Source organism: Piliocolobus tephrosceles, chromosome 10, assembly GCF_002776525.5.
Source record: "Piliocolobus tephrosceles isolate RC106 chromosome 10, ASM277652v3, whole genome shotgun sequence".
Lineage (NCBI taxonomy): Eukaryota > Metazoa > Chordata > Mammalia > Primates > Cercopithecidae > Piliocolobus > Piliocolobus tephrosceles.
The window spans coordinates 109,037,712-109,064,929 of record NC_045443.1 but is presented as its reverse complement, the minus strand read 5'-3'; the positions used below and the strand labels follow the sequence as shown (position 1 = coordinate 109,064,929).

The following is a 27,218-nucleotide window of genomic DNA, read 5'->3' as shown; positions in this document are numbered from 1 at the left end:
AGCTGTGATTGCGCCACTGCCATCCAGCCTGGGCGACAGATTGAGACCCCGTCTCAAAAATAAATACTGGCCGGGCGTGGTGGCTCATGCCTGTAATCCCAGTGCCGAGGCAAGGCGGGTGGATCACCTGAGGTCAGGAGTTTGAGACCAGCCTGGCCAGCATGGTGAAACCCCATCTCTACTAAAATACAAAAATTAGCCGGACACGGTGGCGCCCGCTGCCCGTAATCCCAGCTACTAGGCGGGGCTGAGGCTGAAGAATTGCTTGAACCTGGGAGGCAGGGGTTGCAGTGAGCCAAGATCGTGCCACTGCACTTCAGCCTGGGCAACAGAGTAAGACTCCATCTCGAAACTAACAAACAAAAAACAAACAAAAAAAACCCAGACTAATTGGCTGGATACAGTGGCTCCATGCCTGATATCCCAGCTGGAGGAAGACTTGAGCCCATGAGTTTGAGAGCAGTGTGGGCAATTTAGTGAGACCCTCTCTCAAAAAAAAAAACAAAACAAAAAACAAAAAAAAGTAATTCCAAAGCTTTTTAATCTGAAAGCTGATTTAAATCTGAACTTAAATTTGAAGAAGAGGGTTCGCTACATTAATTTACTAGATTGCTAACCTTGCTTTATATATACCTACGGTTATTTCCCCAAAGCCAGAATTTCTTTTGAAGCAGAGGGGCAACTAACCAACCAATGTTGAAATCCTGTTAGAAGGTTGTTTTGGCCAGGCTTGGTGGCTCTGCGTGTAATTCCAGCACTTTGAGAGGCTGAGGTGGACAGATCGCATGACCCGGGAGTTTTAAGACCAGCCTGGGCAACATGGCAAAAACCCGTCTATACAAAAAAAAAAAATAGAGATCTTAGCCAGCCGTAATGGTGTGTTCCTCGAGTCCTAGCTACTTGGGAGAGAGAGGTGGGAGGATCAGTTGAACCCAGACTATCCAGGCTGCAGGGAACTGTGACTGAACCACTGGGCTCCAGCCTGGGTGAAAGAGTGAAACCTTGCCTCAAAAAGAAAAAAAAAATGGATGTTTCTACATTAAAATGAGGGAGTTGTTGTATAATCTAGTTGCATAAACTAGTATTTTGTGCTTGTGTGGTTAAAGAGCCTTCGTAGAAAAAAATCCCCCATTTTTCTTAAAAGGAAATCTTTTGGCCAGGCGTGGTGGCTCACACCTATAAGCCCAACACTCTGGGGTGCCGAGGTGGGCAGATCACTTGAGGTCAGGAGTACGAAACCGTCCTGGCCAACATGGTGAAAACCCGTCTGTACTAAAAATACAAAAATTAGCTGGGCGTGGTGGTGCATGCCTGGGTGACAGAACGAGACTCCATCCAAAAAAAAGAGAAAAGAGTTCTTTTAATGTTGGAAAATACTAAAGGGTTTCGTTTTTGCCAATCAGTTAATTTAGAATGGTTAATTTCTATCAGTTGAGAAACTACAGAAAGTAGAATCATTTATACAGAAAACACATTTCTCAGTGCCCAGTAATTGCCTCTCTGACATAAAGTTTTCATTTTTCCTGAGTTAATAAGATTTCCTCAATGTGTTTTTTGGGTGTTTTGTGTGTGTGGGGGTGTGTGTGTGTGTGTTTTAATTTTTTATTTATTTTTTTGCATACAGGGTCTTGCTTTGTTGCTGAGGCTGGAGTGCAGTGGTGCTATCATGGCTCAATGCAGCCTTGACCTCCTGGGCTCAAGCGATCCTTCCCTCTCAGTCCCCTGGATAGCAGGGACTACAGGTGCACACCACCACACCTAGCTAATTTTTCTATTTTTTGTAGAGATGGGTTTTGCCATGTTGCCCAGGCTGGTCTCAAACTCATGGGCTCAAGCTATCAGCTTGGCTTCACTTCCCAAAGTGCCTGCACCCAGCCGATTTTCTGAATGTTTGATGTAATTGTGATTTCATGGATGTTAACTAAAACTCTTAATTTTCGTTTTCTCAGTATGCTATTTTTTTTCTTTTTAGCCTTAGAACATATGAACCTGTTGAAAGAACTCTGCCTGAAATAATATAATCAAATTATAGAGTTTAATCTTCTTTTCAGGGCCTGTAAAAATTCTGAGAAGAAAGTGGGTTTTTTGTTTTTTTTTTTTTTTTACTGCCGTTTTAATGTAATGTTAAGGTGTTCATGTATCACTAGAAGGTGTAGCTGTTTTCAGTGATTACTTAAAACAATGCAATGGGAACTTTTTGTTGTTAAAATATAAAAGATTACTGTAGTAAGAGCAAGCACAACAGTTTGGCTCTGTGATGGGAGAGTCACATTCTAACTTTAGGAGGTGCTGTCTTTTTAATAGAAATGATACACTCAGAGGCTGGGCGCAGTGGCTTACGCCTGTAATCCCAGCACTTTAGGAGGCCAAGGTGGGCGGATCATGAAGTTAGGAGTTCAAGACCATCCTGGCCAACATGGTGAAACCCCGTCTCTACTAAAAATACAAAAATTAGCCCAGTGTGGTGGTGCGCATCTGTAATCCTAGCTACTCGGGAGGCTGAGGCAGGAGAATTGCTTGAACCCGGGAGGCAGAGGTTGCCATGAGCCAAGATGGCACCATTGCACTCCAGCCTGGGCAACAAGAGCAAGATTCTGTCTCAAAAAAAGAAAAAAAGAAATGATATACTCAGGATATCTCAGCCAGAATGAGACATTTCTTAATTTTTATTTATTTATTTATTTTTTGAGACAATCTCCCTCTGTTGCCCAGGCTGGAGTGCTGTGGCTCAAGGATTACTTAAAGCAGTGCAATGGGAACCTTTTGTTGTTGTTAAAATATAAAAGATTACTACAGTAAGAACAAGCCTGACAGTTTGGCTCTCTGATGGGAGAGTTACATTCTAATTTCAGGAGGTACTGTGTTTTTAATAGAAATGATGTACTCTGGATATCTTAGCCAGTTCTACTGAGGCATTTCTTGATTTTTTTTTTTTTTTTTGAGACAGAGTCTCGCTCTGTCGCCTAGGAGTGCAGTGATGCAATTTTGGCTCACTGCAACCTCCCCTTCCTGGGTTCAAGCAATTAATCCTGCCTCAGTCTCCCAAGTAGCTGAGATTACAGGCGCCTGCTACCACGCTTGGCTAATTTTTCTATTTTTAGTAGAGATGGGGTTTCATCATGTTGGCTAGGCTGGTCTTGAACTGACCTTGTGATCCACCTGCCTCGGCCTCCCAAAGTGCTAGGATTACAGGCATGAGCCACCGCGATCGGCTACTGAGGCATTTCTACTAAGACAGAACAGGTACACAGTCAAAAGTATCAGCTCTGAACATGTGCTGTGTAAGGATTTAGGAAGTGAATAGGGTATTTTCTTTATCCATCATTCAGATTCTATGATTATAAAGATTTTGTCTAACTGACTTCCTTTGTACTTTTTTTTCCTTTGTTAAAGTATTTAAAACAAATCTCAGACATCATGTCATTTAATTCCTACATCCTCAATGTGTATCTTTTTTAAAACAGGAATTTTTCTTTGGTACCCATAGTGTTGTTATCACATTTTATAAAATAAATAGTAATTTGGCCGTGCGTGGTGGCTCACGCCTGTAATCCCAGCACTTTGGGAGGCCGAGGCAGGTGGATCACCTGAGGTCGGGAGTTCGAGACCAGCCTGACTAACATGCAGAAACCCTGTCTCTACTAAAAATACAAAAATTAGCTGGGCATGGTGGCGCATGCCTGTAATCCCAGCTACTCAGGAGGCTGAGGCAGGAGAATCACTTGAACCCGGGAGGCGGACGTTGCGGTGAGCCGAGATCAAGCCAATGCACTCCAACCTGGGCAATAACAGCAAAACTCCGTCTCAAAAAAAAAAAAAAGACCATCCTGGCTAACACAGTGAAACCCCGTCTCTACTAAAAATACAAAAAATTAGCTGGGCCTGGTGGCAGGTGCCTCTAGTCTTAGCCACTCGTAAGGCTGAGGCAGGAGAATGGCGTGAACCCGGGAGGCGGAGCTTGCAGTGAGCCCAGATGGCACCACTGCATTCCAGCCTGGGCGACAGAGCAAGACTCCATCTCAAAAAATAAAAATAAATAAAAAATAAACAGATAGGTAGGTAGGTAGGTAGGTAGGGCGACAGAGCAAGACTCCATCTCAAAAAATAAAAATAAATAAAAAATAAACAGGTAGGTAGGTAGGTAGGTAGGTAGGTAGGTAGGTAGGTAGGTAGGTAGGTAGATGGATGGATGGATAGATTGATCGATCGATCGATGGATGGATTTATTGTATCTCTTTGTAGTTCCCCTGCCTTTTCCCTTATTGCTTTGTATCAGAAGCCAGTTGTTCTGTGGTATGTCATGCATTCTCAATTTTTCTGTTTTCTTCTTGGGATGTCATTGATTACATCTGAGTTCATTTTGGGTTGGGGAGACAAATACTAAATGGTTCTGTGTACATTGTATCATATGTCAGGAGGCACACAATATCTTTTCCTACTTTTAATTACGAAATGATTGAGAGCTCAATTGGTAGTACCCTGCTCCCTTGTCCCACCACCTCCCCATTGTAAGTTTTCTATTAATCTTTTATCGAATTCATTATTAATTTAATGCTTAACATCATTTTTTTCTTTAGGGCTATGGTTCTCAAATTTTGGTGTGCAGTATAAACCCTTGGGGAGAGCTTGCTAAAAACACAGATTGCTTGATCCCATCTCCAGATTTTCTGATTCAGTAGGTTTGGGGCATAGGCTGAGAATTTGCATTTCTATTGCAATTTATAAAACCACCTCCCAAGTAATGCTGCTGGTCTAGGGCTATACACTGAAAACCACTGCAATTGGGGGTTTGTAAAGGGTGATTTCTGAATTCCTAGCTTTCTTCTGTGTTTATTAGCTGGAATTAATCTGTAAAGGACTGTTGTTTTCAATTGGGAGTATTTGGTTATCCTGAAATAATTTGTACAAGAAAGACAGGATAAATTCTTAATTCTTTTCAATTTTCAGAGTGAGGAGTTGGTGCCCTTGTTACTTCCCAACAGTGAAGTTTTGCTTTTGTTTTTTTAAAGGGTGTATCCTCTCCCAGCATTCTTACTTATTTATTCTTACTGTTTTAAAAAGTATTATGCCGGGCGCGGTGGCTCACGCCTGTAATCCCAGCGCTTTGGGAGGCCGAGGTGGGTGGATCACCTGAGGTCGGGAGATCGAGACCAGCCTGACCAACATGGAGAAACCCCATCTCTACTAAAAATACAAAATTAGCCTGGCGTGGTGGCACATGCCTATAATCCCAGCTACTACGGAGGCTGAGGCAGGAGAATTGCTTGAACCTGGGATGCAGAGGTTGCGGTGAGCTGAGATCATGCCGTTGCACTCTAGCCTGGGCAACAAGAGTGAAACTCTGTCTCAAAAAAAAAAAAAAAAAAAAAAAAAAGTATTATGAATGCATGGATTTTTATATATTCATTGTATCATGTATTCTTTTTTGTTACTCTCATTGTCCCGTCTTTGATGAATGGGAACCCGTTCAAGTTGGCTCCTGCAAAACTTTTTTGCCCTGATTAGCTATCCCTCCAAGGTACCCTGATTTCCTTTTGCTGGCAAATAGTATTTAAAAATCATTATCTGGTCATTGGCACTAATTACTGTTACAGTATTGCTTCTAGGCCTTTTCCAGACTAAACTAGGAAATATCCCTGTAGGCCAGGTGCAGTGGCACCTGTATCCCAGCACTTTGGGATGCTGAGGTGGGCGGATCACTTGAGGTCAGGAATTCGAGAGCGTCCTGGCCCACATGATGAAACCCTGTCTCTACTAAAAATACAAAAATTAGCTGGGTGTGGTGGTGTGCACCTGTAGTCCCTGCCACTTGCGAGGCTGAGGCAGGAGAATCACTTGAACCCAGGAGGTTGTGGTGAGCCGAGATTGTGCCACTGCCCTCCAGCTCTGGGCAATAGAGTGAGACGAGAAAGGAAGGAAGGAAGAAAGGAAGAGAGAGAACTTTTTAAAATCAGAAATTTAAATTAATATTTCCAAGTCAAGTTAACATTGTAAGATTTTTACTTTTTACTATGACTTCATGGTTTATCTCTTATTCTTTTACACTGAAGCTTTGGTTACTAAAAATAGTAACTATTATAATATTGCATAACAATTTATCACAAAGCTTAGCTACTAAAACAAACATTTCTTATTTCACACAGTTCCTGAGGGTCAGAAATCCAGGAATAGCTTAGCTGAGTGGTTTCTGTCTCGTCTCTTATGAAACTGTTGACACAGTGTTGGCTAGGATTGCAGTTATCCAAAGGGTTAACTGGGGCTGGAGGATGTGCATTCAAATTCGAAACTGTTGGTCGACCACCCACGTGGGCTTCTCCACAGCTCTAGTCATGACGGTGGCAGCTGGCTTCTCCCAAAATGCATAGTTCAGAGAAACAGTCCCAAACAGAAGCTGCAGCATGTTTTACAACCTAATCTTGAAAGTGGCATATCATCAGTTATGTTCTACACTGTTGGTCATACAGAGTGACCCTGGTGTATAGCATGGGAGGGGACTGAAAACAGGAGTTAGATCATCAAGGACCATCTTAGAGGTCTGCGTATTTACATTTTCATACAGAGTATATACAGTATCTTCAAAATTATTATTATCTAATTGTTAGACTACAGAATAAATTTTGAGATGTCTTTGGAGTATTAGTTTTTCTCAGTATCTGTTTCAGTAATTCTTTAAGTGCCAGTTTTCAGAGTGTGACATCCTTGTTAATTCCACAGTACTAACTTCTAAAGTTGCTAAGTGTTACATCGACAGTGTGATAAATAGGTAGTTAATCCAGTCGAGTTTGTCTTTCATATTTAGAGATAGCTATTTTTTCATCTGCAAATTATTTGTATGCTTTTAAAGTGAAAATTATGTAAAAAGATGCCATTTGTGAAGGCTGGGCTTAATGTCTGCATGCCTATAATCCTAACATTTTGGGAGGCTGATGAAGTGAGAGGATCGCTTGAGCACTGGAGTTTGAGATTAGCCTGGACAACATAGCAAAACCCCATCTCTACAAAAAAAATTTAAAAATTGGCTGAGCATGTGGCATGTAACTGAAGTTCTAGCTCCTTAGGAGGCTGAGGTGGTGGATCACTTGAGCCCAGGAGGTAGAGGCCAGGAGATAGAGGCTGTTACTGTGCCACTGCAGTCCAGCCTGGGTAGCAGAGCAAGACCCTATCTCAAAAAGGAAAGATGCATTCAGAGAAGTCTTGCTTATATCCCAGTCCTGTCCACCTGTATCTTCCCTCATCCCGTCATCAGTAGGGGATCATTACAGTTTTTAAATCTATCCTTACATGTTTACTTTTGCATATTTACATTTGTTTATTTTTTTAAAATAGCTTTATTTAGACATTATTCACATACCATGAAATTTATCCATTTAAAGTATACTGTTTCATGGATTTTAGTATAATCTTAGAGTTGTGTAGTCATCACCACAGTCAACTTTAGTACCTTTTAATCACCAGCAAAAGAAACTTTGTACCCTTTAGCGGTTACTCCCCTTCCCTCCCCTCTTTCTCCCTCCTCCCTACAGCCTAGGCATACGAATCTTATTTTTCTTCTCTACAGATTTACCTGTTCTGAATATTTCATTATAATAGTATCATGTTATGTGTAGCCTTTTGTGACTGGTTTCTTTCACCTGTATTCTCAAGGCTTATCCATGTTGTGACATGTGATAGTATTTCAATTTTTTTTTTTTTTTTTGAGACGGAGTCTGGCTCTGTCACCCAGGCTGGAATGCAGTGGTGTGATCTTGGCTCACTGCAACCTCCACCTCCCAGGTTTAAGTGATTCTCATGTCTCAGTCTCCCAAGTAGCTGGGATTACGGGTGTCTGCCACTACACCAGGATAAGTTTTTGTTATTATTTTTTTGAGATGGAGTTTCTCTCTTGTTGCCCAACCTGGAGTACAATGGTGTAATCTTGGCTCACTGCAACCTCTGCCTCCTGGGTTCAAGCGATTCTCCTGCCTCGTCCTCCTGAGTAGCTGGGATTACAGTGGCCTGCCATCACACCCAGCTGATTTTTGTATTTTTAGTAGAGACAGGGTTTCACCGTGTTGGCCAGCCTGGTCTCGAACTCCTGACCTCAGGTGATCCACCCGTCTTGGCCTCCCAAAATGCTGGGATTACAGGTGTGAACCACCATGCCCGACCTAACACTTTAAAAAAAAATTTTTTTTTTTACCTTTTTTTTTCCTTTTTCTTTTTTTGAGATTGAGTCTCACTCTGTTGCCCAGTCTGGAGTGCGGTAGTGGGATCTCGACTCACTGCAACTTCCACCTCCCTAGGTTCAAGTGATTCTCCTGCCTCAGCCTCCTGAGTAACTGGGATTACAGGCATGCACCAGCATGCCCAGGTGATTTTTGTAGTTTTATTAATAGTAGAGAAAGGGCTAGCTGGGCGTGGTGGCTCATGCCTGTAATCCCAGCACTTGGGGAGGCCGACGTCGGCAGATCACGAGGTCGGGAGATCAAGACCATCCTGGCTAACACAGTGAAACCTCATCTCTACTAAAAATACAAAAAATTAGCCAGGCGTGGTGGCAGGCGCCTGTAGTCCCAGTTACTCGGGAGGCTGAGGCAGGAGAATGGCATGAACCTGGGAGGCAGAGCTGACAGTGAGCCGAGATGGCACCACTGCGCTCCAGCCTGGGCAACGGAGTGAGACTCCATCTCAAAAAAAAAAAAAGAAAAGTAGACAAAGGGCTTTGCCATGTTGGCCAGGTTGGTCTTGAACTCCTGGCCTCAGGTCATCCATCTCCCTCAGCCTTCCAAAGTGCTGGGATTACAGGTGTGAGCCACTGCTCCTGGCCTGAATATACCACTTTTACCTATCATCAGCTGATGAACATTTGGGTTATTTCGTTTTTCTGGTAATGAGTAATGCTGCTGTGGACATTCATGTACAAATTTTCATATGAGGCTGGGAGCAGTGGCTCTTGCCTATAATCCCAGCACTCTGGGAGGCTGAGGTGGGCAGATGACTTGAGGTCAGGAGTTTGAGACCAGCCTGGCCAACATGGTGAAATCCCGTCTCTACTAAAAATACAAAAATTACCCTGGCATGGTAGCGTGCACCTGTAATCCCAGCTATTCAGGAGACTGAGGCAGGAGCATCAGAATCGCTTGAACCTGGGAGGCGGAGGCTGTGGTGAGCTGAGATCACACCACTGCACCCCAGCCTGAGTGAAAGAGTGAGACTCTGTCTCAAAAGAATAAATAAATAAAAATTTTTTTCATGTGGCCTTAGATTTTCATTTCTCCTGAGGAGGAATTGCTGTGTTGGAACTGCCAAACTTTTCCAAAGCAGCTGCATCGTTTTGTATTTCTTCCAGTAATGTACAAGTGTTCCAGTTTCTCCACGTCCTCATAAATAACTGATACTGTCTTTGGTTTGGGTTTTGTCCATTCTTGTGGTTATGAAGTGTCATTAATGGTTTTTTGTATTTTTGTTTTGCTTTAAGATGAAGTCTCACTCTGTCGCCCAGGCTGGAGCAACGTTCACTTCCTGGGTTCAAGCAGTTCTCCTGCCTCACCCTCCCAAGTAGCTAGGGTTACAGGCATACGCCACCATACCAGGCTGATTTTTGTGTTTTTTGTAGAAATGGAGCTTCTCCATGCTTCCCAGGCTGGTCTCGAATTCCTGAGCTCAAGCGATCCCCCTACTTCAGCCTCCAGAGTAGCTGGGATTATAAGCGTGCACCACTGTGCCTGGCCCATTTTTGTATTTTTAGTAGAGACTGAATTTCACCATGTTGGCCAGGCTGGTCTTGAACTCCTGACCTCAAATGATCCGGCTGCCTCACCTTCCCAAAGCACTGAGATTTTAGATGCGAACCACCGTGCCCAGACTATAGGTTATCTTTTTACTTGCTTGATGGTATTCTTTGTAACACAGTTTTTAATTTTGATGAAGTTCAATTTATCTGTTTGTTTTTTCTTTTCTTGCTTGCATTCCTGATGTCATATCAAACAAAGCATTGCCTAACTCAAGGCCACAGAGATTCACCCCTATGAAACTCCCGTAAAACTCCTAGAGTTTTATAGTTTAGCTCTTAACATTTAGGTCTACAGTCTCTTTTGAGTTAATTTTTGTATATGATATGAGAGTAGTGGTCCAGGTTTTTCCTTTTGCTTGTGGATATCCATTGTCCCTACCTCATTTGTTGAAAAGGCTCTTCTTTCCTCTTGTTTGTTTATTTGTTTTTGAGATGGAGTCTTGCTCTGTCGCCCAGGGTGGAGCGCAGTGGCGCTATCCAAGCTCACTGCAACCTCTGCCTCCTGGATTCAAGCGATTCTCCTGCCTCAGCCTTCTGAGTAGCTGGGATTACAGGGGTATGCCACCATGCCCAGCTAATTTTTGTATTTTTAGTAGAGACGGGGTTTCACCATGTTGGTCAGGCTGGTCTTGAACTCCTGACCTCGTGATACGCCTGCCTCCTAGCACTCTGGGAAGCTGAGAGGCTTAGGTGGGAGGATCACTTGAGCTCAGGAGTTTGAGACCAGCCTGTACCATTACGCCTGGCTAATTTTAGAATTTATCTTAAAGTATAAAATGTGAATCCAGTGTATCTTGTTCTAAATGACTATCCAAGATGTTTTAACCAGTTTTATTAGTCTGTAATTTACATACAATAAAATGCTCATCTTTTTATGTTTACATTTTAATGAGTTTTGACAAATATATTTGCTCATGTAACTACTTGCTTCATCAGTGAAGATGGAAAACATTGTGCCTGTTCCTCTTCTCTGTCCAGCTGTCCTTTATTGCTACTAGCTCCAGTTAACCAGTGATCTACCTTCTTTTACTGTAGATTACATTTATCCTCTCTAGATTTCTTTTTCTTTCTTTCTTTTTTTTTTTTTAATTTAGGGTTTTTTTTTTTTTTTTGAGACGGAGTCTGGCTCTGTGGCCCAGGCTGGAGTGCTGTGGCCGGATCTCAGCTCACTGCAAGCTCCGCCTCCCGGGTTCACGCCATTCTCCTGCCTCAGCCTCCCAGTAGCTGGGACTACAGGCGCCGCTACCTCGCCCGGCTAGTTTTTTGTAGTTTTTAGTAGAGACGGGGTTTCACCGTGTTAGCCAGGATGGTCTCGATCTCCTGACCTCGTGATCCGCCCGTCTCGGCCTCCCAAAGTGCTGGGATTACAGGCTTGAGCCACCGCGCCCGGCTTTTTTTTTTTTACTTAAAGAAAACTTTTTATGGAAACGTCTCGTTATATTGCCCAGGCTGGTCTTGAACTCCTGAGCTCAAGTGATCCTTCCACCTCAGCCTCCCAGAGTGCTAGGATTACAGATGTGAGCCACCTCAGCCAGCCCCTAGATTTTTTTTTTAATAAATGGAATCAAACAGCATATAACAGGGGTGTTCAATTTTTTGGCTTCCCTAGGTCACATTGGAAGAAGAATTGTATTGGGCCACACATAAAATACACTAACACACTAATGATAGCTGATGAACAACAACAAAAAAATAGCAAAACTTAATAATGTTTTAAGAAAGTTTATGAATTTGTGTTGGGCCACATTCAAAGCCGTCCCAGGACGCAAGTTGGACAAGCTTGGTATATAATTTCATATGTATAGTAATTTGAGCTTCATGTTAATAATATCAGCTTATTCCTTTTTTTGTTGGTTTTTGAGATGGAGTCTTGTTCTGTCTCCCAGAATTGGTCTGCAATTCTATTGCCTCAGCCTCCGAAGTAGCTGGGATTGCTGGCACGCGCCACCACGCCTGGCTAATTTTTTGGGGTTTTTTTTTCTTTGTTTAGCAGAGACGGGGTTTCACCATGTTGACCAGGCTGATCTCAAACTCCTGCCCCCAAATGATCCACCTGCCTTGGCCTCCCAAAGTGCTGGGATTATAGGCGTGAGTCACAGCGCCCAGCCAGCTTATTCCTTTTTTTGCTGGGTAGCATTTCATTTTATGATTATACCACAGTTAATTTACCCATTACTAGTCGATGGACATTTGAGTTATTGCCAACTTTTGGCTATTATGAATGAAGCTGCTGTGAGCATTTGTGTACAAGTATTTGTGTTTTTATTTCTTTTAGTTAAATACCTAGAATTGGAATTGCTGAGGTATGGTAAGTGCATATTTTATTTTTTAAAAAATTTATTTTATTTTATTTTTTATTTTTTATTTTGAGATGAAGTCTCACTCTGTTGCCCAGGCTAGAGTTCAGTGGCGTGATTTCAGCTCATGGCAACCTCCCCCTCCCGGGTTCAAGCAATTCTCCCGCCTCAGCCTCCCAAGTAGCTGGGATTACAGACGCGCACCACCACGCCTGGCTAATTTTTTTGTATTTTTAGTAGAGACGGGGTTTTACCACGTTGGCCAGGCTGGTCTCGAAATCCTGACCTCAAGTGATCCACCCGCCTCAGCCTCCCAAAGTGTTGGGATTACAGGTGTGAGCCACCACACACTGCCTGGTAAATACATATTTCAATTAATAAGAAATTAGCAATCTTCCAAAGTGATTGTATCATTTTACATTCCAGCTGATCAGGTTCATATGCAAGTTCCAAGTGTTCTGCATCCTTGCCAACACTTGGTGTTGTCTTATCTTTTTAATTTCAAACAGGTCTAATGGGTGTCATATGGTTACCTCATTGTGATCTTAAATGTGCATTTCCCTGATGATGACTGATGAGGAGCACCTCGTCATGTGTGTGTGTTTTTGGCTATCAACCTTTTTTTAGTAAATTGTTCAAATCTTTTTTCATTTATTTATTTATGAGGTGGAATCTCACTCTATTGCCCAGGCTGGAGTGCAGTGGTGCCATGTTGGCTCACTGCAACCTCTGCCTGCCAGGTTCAAGCGTTTCTCCTGCCTCAGCCTCCCAAGTAGCTGGGATTACAGGCATGCGCCACCATGCCTGGCTAATTTTGTATTTTTAGTGTAAACAGGGTTTCACCATGTTGGTCAGACTGGTCTCTAACTCCTGACCTCAAGTGGTCTACCCGCCTCGGCCTCCCAAAGTGCCAAGATTACAGGTGTGAGCCACTGTGCCCGTCCTAACGTTTCTCTTTGTCTCAGTGTTTCTGGCTGGGTGCAGTGGCTCATGCGCATAATTCCAGCACTTTGGGAGGCCAATCTGGATGGATCATTTGAGCCAGGAGTTTGAGACAAGCCTGAGGAACATGACAACACCCTGTGTCTGAAAAAAAAAGGAAAAATTAGCCAGGCACAGAAGCATGGTCCCAGCTATTTGGGGGGCTGAGGTGGGACAGTCGCTTGAGTGAGGTTGTGAGGGGTTTGAGGGGTGATGGAGGCGAGATCGAGGCTGCAGTGAGCTGAGATTGCACCACTGCACTCCAGCCTGGGCAATAGAGCCAGACCCTGTCTCAAAAAAAAAAAAAAAAAATCATGTTTCTTTTCTTACTGTGAAAAGTAAAGTTACTGCTTTTAGTAAATTATTTTAAGTTATTTATATATTCTGGTTACAAATCCTTTCTCAGATACAGGTATTGTGAATATTTTCTCCCAGTCTGCAGTTTTTTTGAAGAGCCAGTATTGTTAATTTTAATTGAAGCCTTATTTATCAAGCTTTTCTCTTAAGGTTCATGCTTTTTTGTATCATAATAAGAAATCTTTTACCTACCCTAGGTTATGAATGTTTTTATGGTTAGGTGTATGTTTGATTTCAGTTAGGTTTTGTGTAGGGTGTGATGTAAAGGTCGAGCTTCATTTTCTCCACCATAAATATTTACTCAGTTTCTCTGGCACCAGCCTCTGTTTTCCATTGATGGCTTTATTTTTTTTTCTCTTTTTGAAACAAGAGTCTCGATCTTGTCACCCAGGCTGGAGTGCAGTAGTGTGACCTTGGCTCACTGCAACCTCCACTTCCGGGGTCAAGCAATTCTGCCTCAACCTTCTGAGTAGCTGGGATTACAGGTGCCCGCCACTACAGGCCCAGCTAATTTTTTTTGTTTGTTTTTTGTTTTTGTTTAGATGGAGTCTCGCTCTTTTGCCCAGGCTGGAGTGCAGTGGCTGGATCTTGGCTCACTGCAAGCTCCGCCTCCCAGGTTCACGCCATTCTCCTGCCTCAGCCTCCCAATTAGCTGGGACTACAGGCGCCTGCCAGCACGCCTGGCTGATTTTGTTTGTGTATTTCTAGTAGAGACAGGGTTTCACCATGTTGGCCAGGCTAGTCTCGAACTCCTGACCTCAGGTGGTCTGCTCGTCTCAGCCTCCCAAAGTTCTGGGATTACAGGCATGAGCCACTGTGCCCAGCTTCATTGAATTCAGTTGACCATATACGTATATATGTCTATTTGTGAACTGTTTCGTTGTATTGATCTTTGTATATATCCTTATGCCAATTCTCTCTTTATTGCTGTTACTTTCTAATAACCTTTAAGTCAGTTCATATAAGTCTCCCATTTATAGTCTCCTCAAAATTGTTCTTATTCTGCATTCTTTGAATTTCCAAATAAATTTTAGAATCAGCTTGGTATTGTGCACTGAATCTTTGTATCAGTTCTGAGAGAAATATCTTCACAATATGGAATCTTCATTGATGTCATCATATACTGCTCCATTTACTTAAGTCTTAAGTTTCACCAGTGTTTTCTAGTTTTCTTTGTATCAATTTTGTGCCACTTTCTTAAATTTATCCCTTAGTATTTCATCTGTTTTGTGCTGTTATGAGTGATGTTTTAAAAACTTCCATTTGTTTATTCGTAAATAGAGATGCACTTGATTTTTTAATTTGATCTTGTATCTTGATGTGTTGGTAAGCCCACTGTTTCTGGCAGTCCTTTAAGACTTAAACATACAGTCATGATCTAATCACCATGTTGGTGGTTTTGTTGTTGTTGTTGTTGTTGTTGTTGTTGTTGTTTTGGCCTTATTCTACTGGTGCGTTACTGAAAAAAGCATGAGATTTTGCCATGCTTCCATTCTTAGGGGTGAAACTGTCTTTCACTATTAAGCATAGAGTTAGGTGTTACTTCAGTTGCTAATTTGAACTGAAGGTTGGTTGGTTAGTTCTTTTTAATCATGAATGGTTGTTGGATTATGTTCAAATACTTTTTTATCATCTACTAAGTATATCATATTGACCAGGTACAGCGACTCATACCTGTAACCTCAGAGCTTTGGGAGGCCAAGGCAGGAGGATCGCTTGAGGCCAGGAGTTCAAGACCAACCTGGGTGATGTAGGAATACCCCATATCTACAAAATAATTTTAAAATTTGCTGAGTGTGGTGGCACACACCTGTAGTCCTAACTACTTGAGAGGCTGAGGAAGGAGGATTGCTTGAGCCCAGTAGTTTAAAGCTGCAGTGAGCTGTGATTGCACCACTGTACTCCAGCCTGGGTGACAGAAGGAGACCCTGTATTTAAAGTGCAAGAGTGTGTGTGTGTGTGTGTGCTCGCGTGCGCGCGCGCATGGATAGATAGATAATAATGTAATTCCATTATGGTCATACAAACTGTTATGAAATGTCATTTTATCATATACTAAGTGTCCCATTTGTGGTTGAATTTGTTTCTGGATTTTTCACTCTGCTTCACTAATCTAATAGGACTACCTTCTCCTCCACTCACTGCCAACACTGATTTTTTTGTTTTTTCAGATTATCTTGAATTTTGTTTATTTTTCCATATGAACTCTAAAATTACTACTAAAAAAATCAGTTGCCTTTTTAAAACCAACTGATCTTTAAAATATATCTTGGCTGGGCCCAGTGGCAGACACCTGTAATTCTAACTACTTGGGAGACTGAGGCAGAAGAATTGCTTGAACCTGGGAGGTGGAAGTTGTAGTTGAGCTGAGATCGTGCCCCTGTACTCCAGCCTGGGTGACAGAGCAAGACTCCCTCTTTAAAAAAAAAAATCCCACAGAAAAGATAAATGTTTTTACAATTAATTTGTTCCAATTAGGGTCCAAATCAGGCTTGCAAATTGGATTTGTTTATATGTTGAAGTCTTTTTTTTTTGTAATTGTTTCATATTGTGGTAACTTTTTTTTTTTTTTTTGAGATGGAGTCTTGCTCTGTCACCTAGGCTGGAGTACAGTGGTACAATCTCAACTCACTGCAACCTCCCCTTCTGGAGTTCAAGCAGTTCTCCTGCCTCAGCCTCCCAAGTAGCCCAGCTTTTGTATTTTTAATAGAGATGGGGTTTCACCATGTTGGCCAGCCTGGTCTTGAACTGACCTCAAATGATCCACCCACCTCGGCCTCCCAAAGTGCTGGGATTAGAGGTGTGAGCCACCACTCCCAGCCTTGTGGTAACTTTTTATTATGAATGTTTTGAGACATTAATAACCTAGGCCAGTCATGTTTCATTCCTACCCATTGTCTCTTAAGCTATATGTCCACTGGATTATTTTGAAGCAAATTCTAGACATTGCATCCGTTTATCCACCAACACTTTAATGTGTATCTTGAAGTCGGTTTTGGTTTTGGTTTTGAGATGGGGTCTCGCTTTGTTGCCCAGGCTTGGAGTGCAGTAGTGCAATCATAGCTCACTGCTGCTTCGAATTCCTGGTCTCAAGAGATCCTCCCTCCTCAGCCTCTCAAGCAGCTGTGACTACAGGCACATGCCACCTTGCCAGCTTTTCTTTTCTTGTCTTTCTTCTTCTTTGTTTTTTGTCTGTTTTTTTGAGAGAGAGTCTCACCATCTTGCTATCTTGCCCAGGCTGGTCCTAAACTCCAGGGCTTAAGATATCTTTCTACCTCAGCCTCCTAAAGTGCTAGGATTACAGGCAAGCACTTTAGGAGGTGCTGGATGAGCCATCACACCCAGCCAAGTCATAGGTTTTTTTGAGACAGAGTCTAACTCTGTCACCTGAGCTGGAGTGCAGTGGCATGATCTCAGCTCAGTGCAGTCTCGACCAATTGGATTCAGGTGATCCTCCCAAGTAGCTGGGATTAAAGGTGCATGCCGCCATACCTGGATAATTTTTGTATTTTTTGTAGAGACAAGGTTTTGAATTCCTGAGCTCAAGCATTCTGCTCGCCTTGGCTCCCAAGGTGCCAGTATTACAGGCGTGAGCCACTGCACTCAGCCCTCATAGTTTTAATTATAGTTTTTCCCTTAGTTTTTGTCTTCTTCATATCTTTGTACAGTCCAACTTGCCTTGTATTTTTGTCCCACCATCTGAATTTTGCTGACTGTATCCTTGTGTTGATATTTAAAGTAGACTTCTGTCCCCTGTAATCTTTGTAAATGGATAGTAGATAATGGAGGCTTGGTAAGATTTTTTTTTTCCCCAGTGTTTCACAGATGTATGTACTTTGAGTGAGGAGTCGTGTAATGTAATCAGTCTTTTTCCTGATAGGAGTAGCCGTGAGTTCCTAGATGTTTATTTCCCTTTAGTGCCTTACTTTTTTGTTGTTGTCTTTTAGCAGCCATTGATGATAATTGTCTCGCCCAAGATCCATTATTTCCTTAGGGGTTACAGAATGGTGACATTCTTTTTCTTTCATCCCTTCTTCAATTATTACCTGGAATATTTTTATAAAGAAAAACTTTACCATATCCAGCAGTTTGGTTACCCTGAGGAAGAGTAATTTAAAATATTAATCATTTCCCTTTTTAAGGCAGTCTTCAAAATAATGAGTTGGTTTTCTGTTGTCCTCCAAAGGTAACCAATGAGATGGGTTTTTTTGTTGTTGATTCTATTGTTTTTTTGTCGTTGATTGTATATTGTCAGTATAAACCTAGGGTTTTTTTTTTTTTTTTTTTTTTTTTTTTAATTTTTTGAAGACAAGGTCGCTCTGTTACCTAGGCTGGAGTGCAGTGGGATGATCTGGGCATACTGCAGCCTCACTTCCCAAGCTAAGGCAATCCCCCCACCTCAGCCCCCCAAGTAGCTGGGACTACAGGCGAGCACCACCGTGCCCGGCTTAATTTTTGTGTGTTTTATAGAGACAGGGTTTCACCATGTTGCCCAGGCTGGTGTCAAACTCCTGAGCTCAAGCAGTCTGCCTGTGTCAGCCTTACAAAGTGGTGGGACTATAGGCATGAGCCACCATGGCAGGCTAGAATCGCAATAAACTTATAAATTAACTTGAGAAGAAATGATTGATGTCTTTATGATGTTGAGTCTTCCTATTCAAGAACAAAGTATACCTTCAGTAGCATATTAAAGTTTATCCTTGGCTGGATGCGGTAGCTCATGCCTGTAATTCCAACTCTTTGGGAGGTGGAGATGGGCAGATCACCTGAGGTCAGGAGTTCAAGACCAGCCTGGCCAACATGGTGAAACCCCATCTCTACTAAAAATACAAAAACAAGTATTAGCCAGGCATGGTGCTCCCCTGTAGTCCCAGCTACTCTGGAGGCTGAGGTAGGAGAATCGCTTGAACCCAGGAGGCAGAGATTGCAGTGAGCCAAGATTGCACCACTGCACTTTGGGTGACCAAGCGAGACTCTGTCTCAAAGAAAATAAATAAATAAAAATAAAGTTTATCCTTAAGGTTTTGTACATTTTTTCCAGTGTATGCCTTAGGTAGGTTCTTTTTTAATGTTAATGTAACCCAGGGACGTCTCTTCCATTGCATCTTCTAATTAGTTACTTATGAAGTACCACATATGAAGGCTACTACTGTCTGTATGTTAGTTTTTACCCTGCTCCTTTACTAAATTCCAATCCTTTGAAGTGTTGAATAAAAATATTTTTAACATTTTTCAAATAACAGGCAGAGTCAAGGACTTGGTTTCTTTTCTTCCCCTCCTATCCCCTCCCCTCCCCTTTTTTGAGACAGGGTCTCACTTCTTCGCCCAGGCTGGAGTGCAGTGGTGCAATCATGGCTCACTGCGGCATCTACCTCCCTGGCTGAAATGTTCCTCCCACCTCAACCTCCTGAGTAGCGGGGACCATAGACGCACAGCACTGCGGCTGGCTAATATTTTTGGATTTTTTGTGGAGACAGGGTCTCCCCATGTTGCCCAGGCTGGTCCCAAACTCCTGAGCTCAAGTAGTCTGCTCGTCCTGGCCTCCTAAAGTGCAGGGATTATAAGCGTGAGCCACTGCACCTGGCCTGGGGATCATGTTTTAACATGAAAATTAGTGGAGACGCACGATATCTAAATAATAGCACCATAGTATACCTGACTAGATTTTTAATTATTTTTTAAATATACGGGAAGGTAATAAGTAACAAAGTAATAATAGTGAATAGTTCAAGCTCAGTTAGTGAGCATAATTGGACAAACTTTCATTTGATAAAAGTGATAGTTTTCAGTGGCTTTTTGTCTACCAAAAGGAGGTACTTTTTAAATACATGCATCCAAGATAAAATGTAAAAAAATTTTCAGGTTTACTTTTCTACATAGATAAAATAATATGTAACGACCTCTCCCAAATTTCAGCAACAGTCAGTGAATGTTTAGCCACAAATTTGCAGTTAATTATATAATCAGTTCTTAGGATTTTATGAACAAGTTCTATATTCTTTGTGCCTTATACCTAGTTGTAAGCAGTCATTCCATAATTCTTTTCCTGAAGTGGCTTGGTTAATGCCACACCAGAAACAGGTCACAGACAATAATGCTGTAAGAAATGTGCGAGGAAAGAGGCACATGGAAAGTAGCTAGCTTGTGCTGGAGGAACTGGACAAAAACCTCACATTGGAGACGACAGTTGAGCTGAATTCTTAACTGGAGTTGTAACAGGGAGAGGCCCTTACACGCAGACCACCTGCGTGGATTTAAGATAAGACATAGAGTAATCTTTTAAAAGAACTATTATTTAGAAACTTGCTATATGCTACATGGTGCTGTGTTATACTGGGTTTGAGAAAGAATGGGAAGTGTTACAAGGAATCGGTGGTAGGAAATGAAGGAAGATAGAAAGTTAGCGTTGGATCTGTTTTGGCTCTTTGGTCATATTTTTGTTTTTCTCAAAATGAATGCAGTGCCTGTCCCAGGAAATATCATATGAGAAGTGATTTCAAAATGCTGTAAGAGTCTATTCCAGGGACTTGATCAAGTCTGAGGGCCATGAGAGAAAGGCTCTCTGAGGAAGTTGCTTTCAAGCTGACACCTGAAGGATGAGGCAGAATTATCCCAGCTGGGATTTGGGAACTGGTGTTTGAGGCTGAGGACTAGCATGCATGATACGCAAACAACCCAGAGTGGCAGAAGTAGGAGTGGTATGAGATGGCATCAGAGACGCAGATGCAGGGTCAAATCATTCAGAACCTCCTAGACCATGTGAACACATGTATTATGCTGTGGAGATACTGTTTAATAGGCAGTGTGCTTTTTTTCTGCAGTACCAAATATGCCCCAACAGCGGCAAGACCAGCATCATCAGAGTGCCATGATGCATCCAGCGTCAGCAGCGGGTCCACCAATTGCAGCCACCCCACCAGCTTACTCCACGCAATATGTTGCCTATAGTCCTCAGCAGTTCCCAAATCAGCCCCTTGTTCAGCATGTGCCACATTATCAGTCTCAGGTAAGGCTGGTAGGGCTAACTGTTAATTTTTGTACCATTTAAAAAAGCTTTTAATATGGTGAAGGGGTTTTCCTTTATAATTTTTGCTTTTGTGTGATGGTAGGGTAGATAGATACGGACTTGGGGACCCTTTTTAATATATATTCGAAGGTTACTGATTACTGTAACAGGTTCAGAGGAAACAGCCAAGAAAGATTTGAGAGTTCACAGTTGTTTCTGGAAATCTGGAAACCATGGAGTTAAAAATCTTTAAACTAAAGTCCGCTTGGCTCTATTTGCAGTATTGATGTTCTTTCTTTATTTTTTGTTTGAACACAGCATCCTCATGTCTATAGTCCTGTAATACAGGGTAATGCTAGAATGATGGCACCACCAACACATGCCCAGCCTGGTTTAGTATCTTCTTCAGCAACTCAGTACGGGGCTCATGAGCAGACGCATGCGATGTATGGTAGGAAGCACTTTGTTTGTCTTTTCCAGTGTGTGTGACTCTTCTTAATTTAAGTTTCTGAAAACATACTCTAAGAATAACCTGACCTTTTATGACATTGAGGGTCAAGAATCTGAAGGAAAAGATGAACTCATTTCTTTGCCTGACTTGCTTTATAAGTCTTGGCAAATAGTTTCTACTTCTGTACCTGGTCTTCAGATCTCTCTCCTGCTTAAACTAAAATGTAATGATGTTTATAATGGCAAAGCATCTTTGTGGAGAAAGGTACCTTTCTCCTCTTCCTCATCAGTATTAGGCTTTGGTATATCCTATGACGTGCAAGAGAATTTTATAATAATAAAAGCATAAAAGTGTTTTCCAGCATGAAAACATTCTGCTTCACTACTTGATCTGTGGGTCACGGGCATTCGTTTTTTTTTGTTTGTTTGTTTGTTTTGCTGTTTGTTATAATGATAATGCTATGTTTCTATATCATGCTGTATTTTAAGTGGTTGAATATTATGTAATATTAGATATATTTTAGACATGATTCACACTTTTTAACCAATGTAAACAGAATGCTGAAATGAAAATGAGAAGTATTTTATGTAAAACTAAGCAGTATTTATATGTGACAATAATAAGCAAAAACCCATCTTCATTTTGTGACTAAACAGAGAAATTTGTGTAGATCAACTTAGCAGCTGTCTAAAGTACCAAAATAACAGATTTTTCACTGTTGATAATTTAAAATTAAATGTCCACTTGTATATCTTATGATATAGAATTAATGGATTGCTTCAAATGTTTTTCAGAATATGCTTTTAAATAGTACTGATTTCATTAAGATATTTTGTTCTGAATATTTCTGAGAACTGTAGTGTCATTTAGTTTTCCTATTTGCATTTTTGGTTTTTTGGAGTAGGGGATAATTTTGGTTTACTCATACAGTTGAAAAGTGTACTGCTATGAGAATGAGATGACAGTTACATGCAGCTACATGGACATTTCATTTTTAAAACCTCTTTTAAACTTTTTGAAATACTAAGAATATAAAATTTTTATTTTTTAAGTTTAGATGTCTTGAACAAGTATGTCTAGGCAAAACTGAGTTATTTAAGAATTTACAGGCTGGGCACAGTGGCTCACGACTGTAATCCCAGCACTTTGGGAGGCCAAGGCGGGTGGGTCATGAGGTCAGGAGATCAAGACCAGCCTGGCCAACATGGTGAAACCCCGTCTCTACTAAAAATACAAAAAATTGGCCGGGTGCGGTGGCACGCGCCTGTAGTCCTAGCTACTCAGGAGGCTGAGGCAGCAGAATTGCTTGAACCCAGGAGGCAGAGGTTGCAGTGAGCTGAGATCGCACCATTGCACTCCAACCTGGGCGACAGAGCAAGACTCTTATTTAAAAAAAAAAAAAAAAAAAAAAAAAGAATTTACGGATTTCAGGCTGGATGTGGTAGCTCACGCCTGTAATCCTAGCACTTTTGGAGGCCTAGGCGGGCGGATCACCTGAGGTCAGGAGTTCGAGACCAGCCTGGCCAACATGGTGAAAACCCCGTCTCTATTAAAAATACAAAAATTAGCCGGGTGTGGTGGCAGGTGCCTGTAATCCCAGCTACTTGGGAGACTGAGGCAGGAGAATTGCTTGACCCCAGGAGGTGGAGGTTGCAGTGAGCCGAGATTGCGCCATTGTACTCCACCCTGAGCGACAGAGTGAGACTCCATCTCAAAAAAAAAAAAGAATTTACAGATTTCTGGCAAACCCTCTTCTTGAGACATTACCTTTCATATCACCTCTGTCCTTTTTAACAGAATGTTAAAAGTTTTAACATTCTGTAGGTTAATGAGAATAGGACTTGGGCAGCAGCAGTCATCCTTCCTGTTACCTGTAACCCACAGCTTATGCTTTCTTCCTGGAGGTTCTTGTCTGTCATAAAGACTCACTGCTGATAGGAATTTGTACATCATCAAAGGTGTTTAGTTTTATAAAACTTAAGCCCAGTCTTAATTTCCCACATTATCACTTTCAACTTTTTATTGTGGATTTCACATTTTAAATAAAAAATTGTGTGATTGCTACATTTTGGAAAACAGTTTTTTCAAGAAGCCCATCCGTAATTTAATTGTAAAAGATACTGATAAACTGACTTGGTTTATTATTTTGGTTATGACCCCATGTCATTTGACTTGTCTTTAGTTGTCTTAACCAGGACTGAATATGCATGAAAAGGCACGATTGATTCATCACGCTGGCTTTTATGCAACTTGTATATATTTTAACAATTTTCCAGTTTGCTAAAGGCTTAGGTTAAAAGTTCATTATGATTGTTTGTACATTTCTGGTGAATGCATCATGATTTAACAGGTGGAAAAACATCTCTTTCCTTCCATTTTTTGGCATACTCCCCTTGGAATCAGATGTGAAACTTTTGAGCTAAAATTTCCATTGCATTTAGAGAGTAGATATTTGTGTACCAATGCTTTTGAGACATTGTAGCAATAATACTGTAATGTTAAGCAGAATCTTTCTTCCCATGTGTTCATTCACTGCCAACCATCTGGCTTCATCTTTTTAATGAATGTTCATTTGTTTTGAAACAGCCTATATGGTAAATACTGTGTTTTAGGTACGGATGATTTTCATAACTACTTCCCAGAACATGTCCATTTGAAGAGCAGTGGGGCCTTAGACCCCAAAGTCCATTTATGTGTGGGCAAATAGGAAATGTTGCAAATAAAGCACTAGATCTAAAGTCCAGTGAAATCTGGAACGAACTAGTCATTAGAGCCAGTTCTTTCATGCCAGGAGAAGGTTACTCAGCCAAATATGAAGTACTCTCCTGCAGTTTACACAGGTGGTATTTAATTGCTGTCTGTATGGAGGCAGGCTAGGAGCAAGGCTGTGGACTTACTGTGATTGTCACTAGTTAATCAAGATTCCCTTTGGGGTGCTTAAGACCCTAAAAAGGACACTAGGAGCTGGGCATGGTGGCTCACACCTGTAATCCAAGCACTTAGGGAGGCTGAAGTGGAGGATCGCTTAGCCCAGGTGTTCAAGACCAGTCTTGGCAAGATGGCGAGATCCCATCTCTACCAAAAAAGAAAAAAGAAAAAGAAAAAGTCTAGTTATGGTGGCATGTGCCTGTAGTCCTACCTACATGGGAGGCTGAGATGGGAGGATCACTTGAGCCCAGGACTTTGAGGCTACAGTGAGCTATGATGGCACCACTGTAATCCAGCCTGGGTAACAGAGCAAGACCCTGTCTCTATTTAAAAAAAGAAAACATCAGAAAGAATTGTTTTGTTCTATGCTATCATAAGCCATAATTTAATCTGCTTAAGCACATTCTTCATTAAATCTTCAGTGATTTATTTGAATTATTAGACTTTCAAAGCTTTATTCTATCAAATATAAACAAAATTTGAAGTACATTCTTATAAACTGTAACAAACTTACATAGAAGTGTTAATTTTATACTCATCTTCCCTGAAGAATTTATATTTTATAAATATATTAAATATATTGCCATAAATTTTCTCAAAGGAACCAAATACTTTGAGTATGAATTGTGCTTTTTTTAAGCTACATCCTATGTAGGTTTTTAAAACATTTAATGCAAACAGAAGAACATGCACCCAGATGTTGGTGACAATTTTATGTCACCTTTTCTCATTCGTTAATTGTTATGGCCATAGCCAAAGGCATTGAAAACGTAAGACCACTAATGACTGCAAAATGAAATCCTGATTATTGTTTTTAAATTTTTAGTATGTTTAATACAAATATGCTAACATTACTGAACAGTTAAATTGATCAAATATGAGAATTATTTATTACATTCTAAAAAATTATTGACCTTGTACTCTTTCTAGCTATCTTAGAAAGGGCTTTTGTCAAAAACCTCATCTCTTTGATGTCTCTCTTTTTGTTTTTTGTTTTTTTTGTTTTTTTTTTGAGATGGAGTCTTGCCCTGTCGCCCAGGCTGGAGTGCAGTGGCACGATCTTGGCTCACCGCAGGCTCCACCTCCTGGGTTAACGCCATTCTCCTGCCTCAGCCTCCCAAGTAGTTGGGACTACAGGTGCCCGCCACTGTGCCTGGCTAATTTTTTGTATTTTGTTTAGTAGAGATGGGGTTTCACTGTGTTAGCCAGGATGGTCTCGATCTCCTGACCTTGTGGTCCACCCACCTCGGCCTCCCAAAGTGCTGGGAGTTTACAGGCGTGAGCCACCGTGCCTGGCCTCTTTTTTTTTTTTTTCCCCCTTTTCTTTTTCTTTTTTATCTTTTTGAGATAGAGTCTCGCTCTGTCGCCCAGGCTGGAGTGCAATGGTGCAATCTTGGCTCACCGCAACCTCTGCCTCCTGGGTTCAAGCAATTCTCCCGCCTCAGCCTCCTGAGTAGCTGGGACTACAGGTGCCTGCCACCATGCCTGGCTAATTTTTGTATTTTTAGTAGAGACGGGGTTTCACCATGTTGGTCAGGCTGGTGTTGAACTCCCAACCTCGGGTGATCCACCCACCTCAGCCTCCCAATCCCAGCCTCCCTGCTGGGATTACAGGTGTGAGCCACTGCTCCTGGCCTCTTTGATGTCTCTTAATCTAACTTTCATCATTGCCTCTACCCCATCCCTTCTAAGAAGTTACTTTATTTTTTTTTTCCTATCACATCTATTTTTTTTTTTTTTAAGGCAGTTTCACTCTGTCACCCATTCTGGAGTGCAGTGGTGTGATCTTGGCTCACTGCAACCTCTGCCTCCCAGGTTCAGGTGACTTCTCTGCCTCAGCCTCTGGAGTAGCTGGGACTACAGGTGCGCGCCACCACAACCGGCCAATTTTTGTATTTTTAGTAGAGACGGGGTTTCACCATCTTGGCCAGGCTGGTTTCGAACTTCTGACCTCGTGATTTGTCTGCCTAAGCCTCCCAAAGTCCTGGGATTACAGATGTGAGCCACCACGCCCAGCCTCACATCTACTCCTCTAATTCATCTAATTTTGTTTTATGGTGATGCTTTGACCTTTCAGAAAGAGTAATAAACTTTTCTGATTAACTAGGGCCATTAGGAAGAGTTAGATCCAGAATCCTGTTTTGGTTTGTTTTTGGTAGTTTAATGCAGATTAGTAAGATAAGTAAGAAAATATAGTAAGTAAAAAAAAGAAAAGAAAAGAAAAGCATCCATAATCCCTCCACCTGACAACTGCCTTTTAACATTTTGGTGTGTATACTTCCAGGTGTATTTAAATTCACTCATATGCCCTACCCCTTTATGTAGACATGTTTTAATAAGAAATGATAATATTCATGTTTATATTCTTGCAATGTTCCTAAATTTTTGGATCCATTGCTAGATAATCTTTCAGGATAATGACATTTCCATTAGTAATGTTTTGCAAAATTGTATGTCTATTAAACTTGGTAAATATTGTTTCATTTTGGTACATGATTTATATCAAAGTTGTTCAGTAGAATGCCATGTTGGTCTTTTCATTAGATAATGATTTTATTCCTTTCACTTTTAAGCAAGTCAGCATGACAACTTGACACCTAAGCTAAGTACAGAAGAACAGTGTCTTCCGGTTTAGTCCTTTCTTTTAAAATTCTGTAACAATGTTTAAAGTGCTTGTCATCTCTTATAAAAATAATTATGCATGAATACAAAAAGAAATTACTAATATGTCAACCTTTCCAGAAAATTAGGAAAATGCACACCTCAAAAGGCTAATTTACCTTTCTATTTCCCAAATTCAGCATGTCCCAAATTACCATACAACAAGGAGACAAGCCCTTCTTTCTACTTTGCCAGTGAGTTGGGTTTTTTATACTAATTTTTAATTGTACAGTAAAACACTTTTTAAAGAATACATGTTAAGGGAGTAGACTTGTTGAACAGCATTTTCCTTGTGCCAGTCAAATTACTGAAAGTATTTATATCTGTAAATAATTCAGTTTTAAAATGGAAATATAATGCAGTTTAATAAGAAGGCTGGAGTTAATGAAAAATGGAGTTGTTTCAGAAATCAATTTTTGCATACCAAGCAAATGTGACTGGGAAATGCCTAAGAATTTCCTTGTTCAGAGAAACTTTTCCTAAACAGCTTTATACATACACACACGTACACACACACATACACCAAGCCACAAGCTTGGTATAAACTTAAAATGTTTATTGATATTCTGATAAGAAGAAATTTATGCCTACCAGGATTTTTAATTGAATAGTATTGATGAAATACTAAGGGAAAAACTTTTCAGTCCTGTGCATGGCTAAAGGTTTTAAATATTCAGGAAGGGCCGGGCACGGTGGCTCACACCTGTAATCCCAGTGCTTTGGGAGGCTGAGGCTGGTGGATCATCTGAGGTCAGAAGTTCAACA

At 41.2% G+C, this 27,218-nt stretch overlaps 1 protein-coding gene across 21 annotated transcripts in view; it reads left to right on the top strand.

Moving 5' to 3' along the window:
- The window catches only part of ATXN2 (ataxin 2), a 153,282-nt gene that overhangs the window by 114,445 nt on the left and 11,619 nt on the right, over window positions 1-27,218 (top strand). For 8 of the 21 annotated variants that reach the window (XM_026456584.2, XM_026456589.2, XM_026456587.2 and 5 more), the window contains 4 exons: window positions 12,048-12,080; window positions 20,229-20,413; window positions 20,732-20,864; window positions 26,594-26,647. In XM_026456584.2, coding sequence (XP_026312369.1) covers window positions 12,048-12,080; window positions 20,229-20,413; window positions 20,732-20,864; window positions 26,594-26,647 — 405 coding nt within the window. The remainder of the gene's footprint in view (window positions 1-12,047; window positions 12,081-20,228; window positions 20,414-20,731; window positions 20,865-26,593; window positions 26,648-27,218) is intronic. The other 13 variants (XM_026456591.2, XM_026456588.2, XM_026456578.2 and 10 more) reach the window with 3 other exon arrangements.